Source organism: Phodopus roborovskii, unplaced genomic scaffold, assembly GCF_943737965.1.
Source record: "Phodopus roborovskii unplaced genomic scaffold, PHOROB, whole genome shotgun sequence".
Classification (NCBI taxonomy): domain Eukaryota; kingdom Metazoa; phylum Chordata; class Mammalia; order Rodentia; family Cricetidae; genus Phodopus; species Phodopus roborovskii.
Genome location: NW_026126651.1, coordinates 5154131 through 5166796, shown reverse-complemented (window position 1 = coordinate 5166796; position 12666 = coordinate 5154131). Strand labels below are relative to the sequence as shown.

The following is a 12666-nucleotide window of genomic DNA, read 5'->3' as shown; positions in this document are numbered from 1 at the left end:
GTGCACACACATGCTGTACATACACATGTAAGTAAAACACCAAAACGCATAAAAATAAAAGTGCGTGAGTGCGTGTGTGTGTGTGTGTGTGTGTGTGTGTGTGTGTGTGATCTTGAGAGGTGACTGGAGTTTGGTTTCCAGTACCTGTACTTGCCTAAAACTACAATTTCAGGGTATCCATTGTGTAAGGAGTAAGGTTTTTCCGCCCGCTGCTGGTCTTGTCCCGCCGCCGAGCCAGCCCCAATTAACACACTGAGACCCTGTATTTGATATAATGCTGTTGGCCAGGTATTAGTTTCTTATCTGCTAGTTCTTTCTTAAGTATTAACCCATTTCTGTTAATCTATGTATTTCCACGTGGTTTCACCTTACCGGGAAGTGGGGCAGGCGTCTGGTCTCCCTGGTCTCTCCCTGCTGACCCCTCCTTACTCCTTCCTATTTCCTCCTCGTCTCCTAGTCCCGCCTATCTTGCTTTCCTATTGGCCAACAGTGCTTTATTATTAACCATCATGAGAAACATATACAGAATGACATCTCCCATCACCATTGTCCTCTTCTGTCCTCTGTGGGCTCTGTACTCAGCTGCATGTACACAGTAGCTGGACACACATGTATGCACATGATTAAAAATATAAGAAATCTAATAAAAAGCAAATCTCAGTCTTTCTCTCCCTCTCCTCCCCTCTCCCCTCCTCCCCTCCCTTCTTCCTTCCCTCACTTCCTCACCGTAAAAGCACAGGTGTTTGGGAGGGGGCCAGCAGGAGGGGTGGGAGGAAAAGAGAGGATGAGGAGGGAATGTGAGCAAGCTACCACTGTATAATGTGTGTGTGTGTGTGTGTGTGTGAGAGAGAGAGAGAGAGAGAGAGCGAGAATGCCATGATGAGAGTCATTATTTTCAATGCTAACTAAAAAATCACAGAGAAGTAAGTTCAGGGAGAAATGATTAATGTTAATTGTTGACAACCAAAAGAGAGCCCTGCGCAAATTCATAAACTGCATCCCCTAGAACAGAGCAGGGTGTTCTTTCTGAGATGATGAGGCCCCAGATCCACGAACGTGCATGAGACGGCTCAGCACAGGCCCGGGGAGAACGACAATGGACCTGGTTGATCTGGCGCCTGGCTGCAGAGTGGAGACAGCACAAAGGGTGGGGCTGCAGAGACCCGAGCTTTTCAATTCACTTTTAATGGCGTCTATATTACAGAGGAAGCATTCGGACATTCGCTCCATGGCGGGGATGATTCCGGACTTTATTATCAGACCAAGTAGCCAGCTGACATTCTCCCATTAGCATACCTCAGAGGCTGAGCTCCACAAACACGGGAAGATGGTCAGCCCTAGGCCGGGCTTCCCAACTGTGAGCTCTTTTGCTGTTCAGAGAGAAAAGAGAGTGTGCGTAGCCAGGGAAACCAAGAACGTGACACCTTGGAGATGAAAGGAATGAGTGTGGAGGCCGAGGGGGGGTTCAGCTGGGTTTCAGCCCCGGGTGCAAACCTGGCAAGAGAGGGTTGGGCTTTCAGAGGTGGGCGTTCATGTTATCCAGGCTGGGACAATTGCCCACTGCTTCGCTCTGATGACTGGAGACAGTTTGTGGGACCTCGTGTTAAAAGTTTGGTGCAGAATTTCAAGGTGGTGGCCGAAGAGCATTACATGAGGTTCAGGTCCCCACAGCCCCAGCATAGAGAGGGTCCTGTTCACCTGGCGGACCTTGGTCACCTCTAAGGGGCCACAGCTCTTGAAGCTATGTTCAGACAAAGAGATGGGGTGTGGTCTGTGCACCAGAAGCCAGAGTCAGTTGTCCCAAGTGCTTTAGTCCCCCGTTCAGGATTGGTCAGCAGGTTGGAGCATACGGTGTCTGTTTCTGAACCGCACGTCTGCTTGCTGAATCCAGCATAGTAGCTGTCGTGTGTTTGTGCCTTTTTGTGGCCCCCCCCCACCCCCTTCCCTGTTAGTTGATTGGGCAACAACTGCGTGGCTTCCTTTGCTATGTTGCTCTCCATGTGCAAGGTCATCTAGAAGACCGCTCTCTAAAGCGTGCTCAAATCTCTATGAACAGTGGCTTCGTCATGACTCAGGCCTTGAAAGCAAGATAGATTTGGATTAGTGACAAGGACAGCACTGGCAGGAGGAGCCACATAAGCAAAGGTGTGCAGTGCAGGGGACCATTGACAGGACTTGGGTGTGAGGGCTGGGGCAGGAAGGTTGTTGGGTGCCTCCTTCCTGGTGCCCCTGGAATGCGTCCACAGGGCTATAGGCTGGCAGAGGAGAGAATTACAGGGCCTGCAGCTGTCTGAGGCTGAGACCAGGGCCTCTGGATTCCATCTGTGAGACAGTGATGCAGCATGGCTGGCCAGGGTCTATTCTTGGCTCCGAAGGAAGGCCATTGCATGCTCAGAAGGAGGCAGCTCCAAACAGCTCCCATATCCAGCCTTCCCTCAGCAGCTTCAGGGCCACACCCCCTTCTTCCCAGGGGAAGCTGTGGCTCTCCTCAGAGCTAATCTCAACCCTACTGAGCTGGTGTTTGTCTATCACACACCACCCTCTTATGGGGATGGAGTAGTGGAGTTCGGTGGCGGGATTGATACCGACAACAGGAGTTTCTGGAATCAATATCCGTTCTTTTCTCCACGTCTTTCATCCTCTTTTTTCTGTCTGGAAACCGCCTGGTATGGTTCTGATGTCCTTCACTTTGATTTCCCCTAACACTCAGAGGTCACTTGTTTCAAGGGAACAAAGGGGACACACCCAAAGTTGCCAAGGCCCGTGTTTAGGGAGTTGAGCCCTTGCTTGTATAGCTATGCCAGTGGCCTGGAGTCCTTTTGTCCCGTGGAGGGACCTCTTCGGATAGGTGAAGGTCACACACTGAGCTGGGGTTTGGTCCTTGGGTCCCAGATCCTAGTGCAGTGTTCTATGTACCCTACTTAGGGAAGGTCACCTTCAGACCTGCTAAGCAGATCAGGAACCCAGATGCCACCTGAGAAACAGTTGGGCGACTTGCGGGAAGCTGCATTTCCTTTCCAAGTGCAGGCTGCTGTTCAGCAAATAGCCCAAGCGGGACTCTGGTGGCTCTCATCACAGGGCTGCAGGTTTCCTGACTGGCCTCGGTCTCAACTGGGTGGGCATAGATGCCAATGTTAGGGGTGGGGGCCATAGTGATGTAAGGATCTGTTATTTTCATGATGGTGAGTAGAGGACCCCCCCTTTGTGCATAAACTGTATAATTCTCAAGGGCTATGGATGTGGCTCAAGCAGTGGCAGGTGTGACTCACACAGTGGCAGCTGTGGCTCATGCAGTGGCAGCTGCGACTCAGTAGTAGAGCTTGCCTAGCATCTATGAGGCCTTGAGTTACATCTCCAGTCATAAACACGAACATGAAATAAACTTGTAATATAATATGCATTTATGATGGAGTATACAAGTCCATGTATACATGCATGCATATATACACTCATGACAGAGAGACAGAGACAGGGAGGAAAAGAGAGGTTTTCACTATGTTGTCCTGGCTGCCTTGGAATTCACTATGGCTGACCTTGAACTCATGGTGAGTCTCCTGCATCTGTCCCTCGAGAACTGGGATTACAGGTGTGAGCCATCACACCTGGATCGAATATCTGTTTACTAAATTATAGATTTCTTTAGATGCTTATTGATACATTATACTGCATACCCTTATGGGTCAAATGACCCTGTCAATATATGTGTGTAATGCAATGACTGCATCAGGCTAGCTAACAAAGTCATTCCCTTTGATAGCCCTCAGGCTTTATTCTAACAGAAACATCATGGCCTTTGACCAGGCCCAGTGTGACCCTGTCTTCACTCCTCGGCCTCTAGAAACTACCATTCTGCTCTTTGCATCCATGACTCTTTTTTTTTCTTTCTTTTAAGATTCCACATATAAGCCTTTGTCTTTCTCTATATGGCTTACTTTACACAACATTATGTCCTTCAAGTTCATTTGTGTGGTTGAGTACGACATACCTTGCACATGTGTGTGATTATATGTGTGCATGTATATTTTGTGAGTGTGTATGTGCTGATGTGCATCATTCACCTTTGATAGACTTGGTGACCGAGAGTAGTGTCACAGATCAGACATTTTCACTGCACTGTTCCGCATCCCTTGGCTGGATGCTCATAGTGGGGATACTGGTTTTCTGTTCACCTCTATTTTTGACTTTTAGGAATTGCTAGGTTTCTCGTGATTGTCATACTGACGTGTGGCTCTGTTACCAGGAGGTCAGGGCTCCCTGTTTCCATGAGGAGCACATCTTGAATACACTGGGATGGGGTTAGACATTCCCAGTGCAGAGGCTTGCATTCAGGAAGCTCTCAGGTCCTCTTTGCAGACTGATCCCCCAGTTCTGCTGGGGACCACTTATGATGCAAGTGACTTTCCTTCCAAGCTGTGTTCCAACCCCACTTCTAAACTGAGGCTTCCAGGAGGGTGGCCATGTGGGGCCGGATGAAGAGCTGCCTCCTTTACATTTTACTTTAGTGAAGTTGGGGAGTGGCCAGGAGGACAAGTCATTCAGTTCCAGCTGAGTGCATGTGATGGACACTTGGAATTTACATTGCTTTCATCTGTAACCATCATCATGCGACAAGCAGAGCTCTGTGGATGTAATGGAAGTGCCCTTGGGAGGGCGGAGACACAAATCCAGCCCACAGAAACTCTTGCTAAGTACCGAGCCTTTCATAACGCAGTATCTTAGTTTACTATTTTATTTTTCCTGCTGGACTTATCAACAAGCATACCAAGCCACCTCCTAAAGCAGACATATGCATGCAAGCGTCACTGCCAAGATTCTGGAACTAAGCTTTCGAGATACTGCCATGACAGTTTTGAGCCTCACTGAAAGAGTGTTTAATGTGTATTCCAACATTCAGGTTAGCCCCAGTATCCCTGGCAATGACTCATCTGTCTGATGGTTTCCTGTGTAATAGGGGTCATGTTGACTTCAGTTGAGTCCTTTTTAGCCAGGGTTCTTGAGTGAGGGTCCCTGGAGTCTGCCTCTCCCAGTCCACTTCATCTCACACATGGCCTCTGTTGTTTCTTTGCAGGCTTGCAGAGGTTCTGTGAAGACATTGAGATGATGATTGGATTCCAGCCCAATATCTTCTGGAAAGTCTGCTGGGCATTTGTTACCCCGACCATTCTAACCGTAAGGGCTGAGGGCCTTCTTTCACAGACGCTGCTTAGTGGGCATGTCAGTGTTCTACCTTTGAACATGGGTGCCTCCCCGTGAGCCTGGGGAGACGGTGGGTTGGGTATCGCTCTTGTCTTCCAGGTGGGTAAACTGAAATCCTAAAAGGTGAAGTGACTGGTCTACAGGTATTGAGCTGGTCGGGGGCGGAGCTTGGACTGATTGATGGACATCAGCACATCTGGGCAGAACGTGCATATTATATCCATCTGCCTTACGTGCTAGCAGATAGCAGCCCACGGCCATGCAGCCCACATCTGCCTTGGTTCTGATTCTGTTTGGGTGGTTTGCGTGGAGAGCCTCCTCTCTCACAGTCCTGCCAGGCTGGCATAATTATCTCTGCCTTGCAGAAGCAGAATGTCCTATTTCCCTTTCAGTTGCCATAGTACCCTAACAAAAACAACCCAGGGGACAAAAGGGTTCATTTCCACGTACAGTTTTAGGTTGCAGTTCATCATAGCAAGGGAGTTACAATGGGAGGAGCCCGAAGCAGCTGGCTCCACCCACAGTGAAGAACACAGAGAAATGAAGGCATGCATACTTGCTAGTGCCCAGCTAGCTTTCCACTTTCCAGAAAAAGATTTCCGTACACGCGCGCGTTCGTGCGTGCGTGCGTCCGTGCGTGCGTGCGTGCGTGCGTGTGTGTGTGTGTGTGTGTGTGTGTGTGTGTAGGTGCATGTGGGTGCAGGTGCATGTGGGTGCCTGCAGAGTCCAGAAGATGGCATTGGATCCCCTGGAGCTGGAGTTACAGGTGGATGTGGGCTGGAAACAAAACCAGCTCTCTGTAAGAGCAACTGAGTGCTCTTAACCCTTCGAGCCATCTTTCCAGCCCCTGGTCTCTATAATATGAGACCCTGCTGCTTAGGGAATGATGCTGCCCACATGACCCCACATAGTTAACATAAGAATGACAAGACCCCATAGACCCACCTGATCCAGGCAATCCTTCATTGAGACTCCCTTCCAAGCGATTCTAGGTGGTATCAAGTTGACTATTAAGGATAAATATCACTTCCAGGCAATGTGGTGGCGCACGCCTTTAATCCCAGCACCCAGGAGGCAGAGGCAAGTGGATCTCTGTGAGTTCTAGGCCAGCCTGGTCTACAGAGTGAGTTCCAGGATAGCCAGAACTGTTACAGAGTGAAACCCTGTCTGGGAAAACCCAAAACAAAAGAAGAACAAAATAACATCAACACAAAACTACACAGGGAAACTGAGCCTGGAGTCATGTGACTGACCTCCCTAGCTTTCAATGTACAGTAGTTGGCAATAGTCTGGATTCTGGCTCCTAACCATCACACGTGTATGCTCTACAATTAATGTGGCTTTAATAAGGCTTTTTGCTGTTAATTTTATTGCTCTGAGAGCCATTATTTTTCATCTCCAAGTGTGAGGATGGCATTTTGAGATCACCTGACATTTACCTGTCTAAGGAACAGAGACTTTCATGTACCCATGATCTGTATAGGGGCCTAGACTCACAATTTGTCACCTCTACTATTGTGCCAGAAGCTGTCAGTATGGCCTCACTCTCTTCCCCAAGCAAATTAATTAGAAATTTTGTCTTTCCCGTCCTCTGAGGCTTGTCTTTTTCTTCCCCTAGCTTTTGGGAGTCCTTTGGCAAGCCTGAAGGAAGTTGCTTGTATGTTCTATTTGTCCCAGTAGGTGGCAGTAGAGACCAGATAAAGAGCCCACTTTTCACTACCAGACTCCAGCTTTGCTTAAGATGGTTAAAATCAGGTGCAATGAAAATACATGTTTTCTTCATTTGCCCCCCCCCCCGGTCCCTTTTCCTGTCTCAGAGTGTGTTTAAATCAAACCGTATATTTCTGAAACTAGAGGTTTAGATAGAAAATCCATTCTGCAGTCTTCGTTTTCTGTGTCTACACCAACTATTCCCTTGCTCTGGAAAGTCCCACAGGAGTAGGGGCTGGAGAACTGGAAGGTCTTAAAGACAGATGCTCAGAGCCGAAGTGTGTGGGGAGCCCACCTTAGACTGCAGATGTGACGACCAGGGTGCTGCCCATCGTCTGCAGATGCTGCGGTAGCAAACCCTGTCCCTGCTGACCTTTGACCCCCTCATCTCCACTCCTCCGGTTTATCATCAGCTGAGTCAATGTCAGAATGTGTCCTAGATCCTGCCTTCCTTTTCCTCTAGTCCCAGAAGTGTTAGAATTTTGCTTTGGGGGCTGTCAGTCAAAGGCAGTAGTGGGCATGACTTAGTGGTTAAATCCCCATCTCTTGTGGCAAAGTCTACGTAAGGGAAGGCTTTCATTAAACCTGACTTGGCAGAGGGAAATTTGTGGCAAGCAACCAGCTTGTGCCTAAAAGTTTGATGTGATATTTGCACAACTGGAAATGGATGTCAAAGGTCTCAGCTCTGCCTGTATTTTGCCATTTACCTTCTGTAGCATAGATGTCATTGAGATCTTGGACTAGGGGGGGATTATGGGTTTAAATCACTTCAGGGCCTCCGAAATAAAATCCATCAATCTTCTACATGCTGTTGTGGATTTATGGAGCCATAAATATCCTCATGCAATTATCATATGCACAGTCTGATCACGTTACTCGAGTAAGGCACACGCATAAGCAGATGCTCTGCTATTTATACAGTAAACAAAACAGAGCAGCGTGCTGCAGTGATGTCAGGCAGTGGTACTTCCAGTAGACTGGCTAATAAAGCTTAATGACTCCAGGGGCAAATGTTTGAAAGGGGGACTAGTGTATACCTCACCCTCCATGAGAGCCATGTCTTCAGGCTCACATGGCTTTGAATCAACCTATGAATCATTGTTACATGGGAAGAATCCCTCACCCTGGCAGCCTAGGGGCTGTGGCGGTGGTGTGGATGGCTTGCGCGCGTGTAGGGTTTTACACTTTTCCAAAATGCTCCCACCTATTATTTTCACCATCCCGTCACTTTGTGACTCTATAGCTCGAGGTAGGAATAGAGGGGTAGATCTGGGGAAGGGACTTATGTAGACAATTCTAGACTGAGGCGGCCACAGGCAGGAAGAACACCCAGGGCCACCATTGTCTTGGGAAATGGTGCCTACAGGCTGGATTGGGACTGTGTGGAACCTGGTTCCCTATAAAGGTGTCTCTGTCTTCGGCACATGTCTTCCCCTGGCCCTCTTCAGCCGCCCAGCCAAGCCTTTGGTTGGATCTCAGAGCTGCTGCCAGTCAAAGTATGATTTGATAGCAGATAATGGGCAGAATCATGACCTTTTAAAAAACGAGGAAGGACTCTAGAGTAAATGCCAGGCCTCTGTCCCCAGAAAACCCCAGCACTATATACGTGGTGTGAAATGTCCATTTTTGAAGCTGAGAAGTCTGAGACCCCTCAGCTCATTAGCCAGCCGTAGAGCCAGGTCTCTGGACTCACTGGCGAAGATGCTGTTCACCTTGAGTCAGGGAGGGGCCTGCACATCTCTCTCTCTGCCATGGCTTATTATAGGACCTCACTTGAAGATCAGCCAGTCACCTCTGGGGGACCATTTTGGGTCTCACACAGTCAACTTTAGAAACAGCCATTCCTCATTCAAGCACGAAGCCAAGTGTATTCAATTAAAAAGATGGAGCTATATAAATTTAACACTTTTCCCCATCATAAAGAAAGGCTTGATTATCAATGATAGCTCAGACAATCTCTTCAGAACTCTCGGCATCCGCTCTCCTACCTGTCCCCGTCAGTCACTGTACTCTTTGTCTTGGTGAGGCAGACACACAGCCACACCTGCTGCCTTCCCATGGGATGCCAGACACAGGAGCAGAAGCTGAGTGTACGTATGCCACCTTCATCTCCTTGGAATTTACTTTCTTTAATGAGAAAATCCCTTTTGGGATGGCCAGAGTGTACATGAGGCAGTAGACATGAAAACATGGAGCGCATGCGTGTTGAGTGAATGAATGCTTCACGTCACCACCCTAATGTGCCTTTCTCCTCTCTCCTAGTTTATCCTTTGCTTCAGCTTTTACCAGTGGGAGCCCATGACCTACGGCTCTTACCGCTACCCTAACTGGTCCATGGTGCTTGGATGGCTGATGCTCGCCTGCTCCGTTATCTGGATCCCGATTATGTTCGTGATAAAAATGTACCTGGCTCCTGGCAGATTTATTGAGGTAATTCTACTGGCTCCCCCCCCCCCCAGCCTCTCCCAAAGGAGAGATTCTAAAAGCTCCGTGCATTAAAAACAAAAGATTCAGTAAATGTATTCAAGAAGGATACTGGGTGAGTAATCGATTACAGTTGCCGCCGATTCTATCAAACCCATTTTTATTGTGTATTATTCCTGTAACAGAAGAGCCCAGCCAATCGTCAGGCTGAGTTATTATTGTGCAATTCCTCACTGTGCTGGCGACTCTGGGATGGATGATCCGATCTCTCCTCTTTCCTAGAGCTTCCATCCCCTCCTCCTTGGGCCGCTATTTACATCTTGGAGTTCATTTTTAACCACGCATAGGGTTTCCCTTTTCTTAGTGTTCCTCTATGTACAAGCCTCCTCCCTCCCAAATGTTTATTGCCATTTAACTTAAAGTCACCACCACCCCCTACTGTTCCTGGGTTAAGAATGACTGAAGAGCCAAGATGATTAAAAATATGGCTCCCAGGATGTAATCTGCTCTCCAGGGTGTGGCTAGAGCAACGGGAGGCCGGCTTTTCTTTACTAAACTGCCATCGTTAGGCTCCTGTTGCTCCAATAAAGCCATGACCAGAAGCCAGTTGGGGAGGAAAGGGCTTATGCCATCTCAGTACACCTAGCTCTCAGTCCCTCACTGAGAAGTCAGGGCAGGAGCTCAAGGCAGGAACCTAGAGATAGGACAGGAAGAGAAGCAGAGGCCGTGGAGGTGTGCTGCTCACTGGCTGGCTTGCTCAGTTTGCTTGCTTGTGTAATTCAAGAACATCTCCCCTGGGACGGCACTGCTATAGTGGACTGGCCCCTCCCACGTCAATCACTAGTTAGGACAGTGTCCCAGGACTCGCCGACCGACCGGCTGATTTGATGGAGAAAACTGCTCAGGTGGCGTTTCCTCTTTCTAGATGACTAGCTGTGCCAGGCTAACCAGCATAGCAGCCAATCCCTGTCTGAGCCCATTTTACTCTTGCCCTGAGAATAACCCCTGCCTTTTCCATAGAGTACATTGGACTGCTATTTGCTTCAGCTGCCACTGAAGAACCACCCAGCTTTTGTTACTTATGAGAAGTCACTTGTTCAAGCACACCTGTAACTCAAGCCCTTGGGAAGCAGGAGGATCAGGAGTTCAAGACCATCCTTAGCTATATAGTGAAGTTTAGGGTAGTCTGGGCTGTGTGAGACCCTCTGAGAGTAAATGAACTCTGCCTACATCCTGTGGGTATTTGGACCATATCAGTGCTGGGTCAGGGGTCTGATCAAGTGGAATCTGGGAGCTTGTCATAAATGCCGATGCCGGCACAGAGCTCAGATCTCAGGGAAATGGAATCTTGGCCCCATCTCGCAGTGATTTAGATGCATGCTTAAGTTTGGAAAGCATCCAGACCCATGGTTCTCAACCCTCTTAATGCTGACACCCGTTAACACAGTTCCCCCTGTTGTGATGACCCCAACCATAAAATAATTTTCATGGCTTCATAACTGTAATTGTGCTACAGTCATGAATCATTATGTAAACATTTTTTTTGGAACTAAAGGTTTGCCAATGGGATTGCAAAACCCAGGCTGAGCACTGCTGATCTAGACCGATGCAAAGAAATTCCTGCTTACTGGGGTGAAGAATGACTGTGTGGGGTCTGTTCGTGGGAAACTAGGTCCATATGAGGAAAAGGCTTGGAGAGATGCAGAATGGGACTGAGCACATGGCCAGCACTCAATGCGGGTCACTTGGGGTGGATCAACAGGTAGATTTTGTTTTCACCGACCTCCGGATGAAGATGAGTCCTCACATATTGAAGTTGTATTCTGGTTTGCATCCCCAGAAAATTTTGTTCATTATCCTCTGGCATAAATCAATACCAGCCCCAAACATTCCCAGGGTGCCACCTTCATAACCACCCCCCTGCCAGAGGACCCAGGAATTTCCTTCCCATAACAGAACCTGCTGTAACCTCTGCTACTGTTGCTGTAGCCTGGAATTCTCCACATTGATGGGTTGGCTGTGCAAATTTATTATGGTTAATTTGGGACACAAAGGTTGCAAGCTGATGATTAAGGGAAGATTAAACTAACAGCTATGAGGACCAGATTCCCTTTAATAGGTAATAAACATATAATGATTCCCTCTTATATAGTAAGATATAAGTTTTATTCTTCTAGATGTTTCTGTCAGATATTATTTTCTACAAAACTTCAGTTAAAAGACTAGAGGCACCCCATTATTTTAAAGCTTACCTGTATGAACCTGCATTGCTGAACCAAGTCAGAAACATATTTTTTTTGCCAACGGACAATTAATCTTTCTTCATACTTGGTGATGTATCTTCAGGGTTGACTTTTTCCTTTGCCATTTATGTCCTTTTGGGAAATAAGCTAAACAAAATCCAGTTATTTTGATGTAGCAACCCACCATTGAGACTATAGAACAAACATGATTGAGCCCATGGTTTTTGCTGTTTGGGAGCAGAGGTAGAAACCTGTGGGTTCTCTCCACTTGGTGTTGGGGGGTTTAATTAAAATCTGGGACCTTTGTCCTCTACTAATCTTCTTCAAGGTAAACACGAAGCAGTCATAATGCTGATTTCAGGGTGGTGTAAATAATTTCAAGCGAAGCAAACTGAGTCTTGGTGTTTCCACCCCTGGCCTGGACAATGAATGTGTGCCAGTCTTCCTGATGGTGGCCCTCATTGCAGAAACCTTCTGGCTCCAGCAAGAGGGATCCACATCAGTGGTACCTAGCCTTTTGGAGATGGCTAGGGGTACCATAGTGGATGGAGGGGTAGTCCTGTTGTAACTATGTGTGTCTTTGACTTTTTTTTTTTTTTTTTTTTTTTTTTGCAGAGGCTGAAGTTGGTATGCTCACCACAGCCAGACTGGGGCCCATTCTTAGCTCAGCACCGTGGAGAGCGTTACAAGAATATGATTGACCCCTTGGGAACCTCGTCCCTGGGACTCAAACTGCCAGTGAAGGATTTGGAACTGGGCAGCCAATGCTAGTCCAGTTGTGCGGATGGTCCTGTATTGCTCCTGGTTTCCCCCTCTGCTTCCCCTTCTCTCTGTCCCCAGCCTTATTCCCAGTTTTCTTCTTTCTCCCCACACCTTGCTGCACAACCATGCATGAGAGTGTTCCATAGAAAAGTAGGACATAGTGTCTGTCGCATGCTGTAGTGAGAGCCACACAGGCCCCTGGAAGGGCTGTCTGCCTGTGTCTGGGCCATCAGTGTCTAGAAGGGTTGGCCACCCGATCAGGTGCTTCATCCATCCTGCAGGGGTAGGTTGACCAGGTGAGTGCTGGTGGCTGCACGGCTTGGCAGCAGAG

General features: G+C 48.0%; 1 protein-coding gene across 1 annotated transcript in view; it reads left to right on the top strand.

The window, feature by feature from the left end:
* Window positions 1-12388, top strand: part of Slc6a5 (solute carrier family 6 member 5) — a 47453-nt gene extending 35065 nt beyond the window's left edge. The window contains exons 13-15 of the mRNA XM_051174129.1: window positions 5069-5169; window positions 9169-9336; window positions 12189-12388. Coding sequence (XP_051030086.1) covers window positions 5069-5169; window positions 9169-9336; window positions 12189-12344 — 425 coding nt within the window. The 3' untranslated portion in view covers window positions 12345-12388. The remainder of the gene's footprint in view (window positions 1-5068; window positions 5170-9168; window positions 9337-12188) is intronic.
* The last annotated feature ends 278 nt before the right edge of the window (window positions 12389-12666 follow it).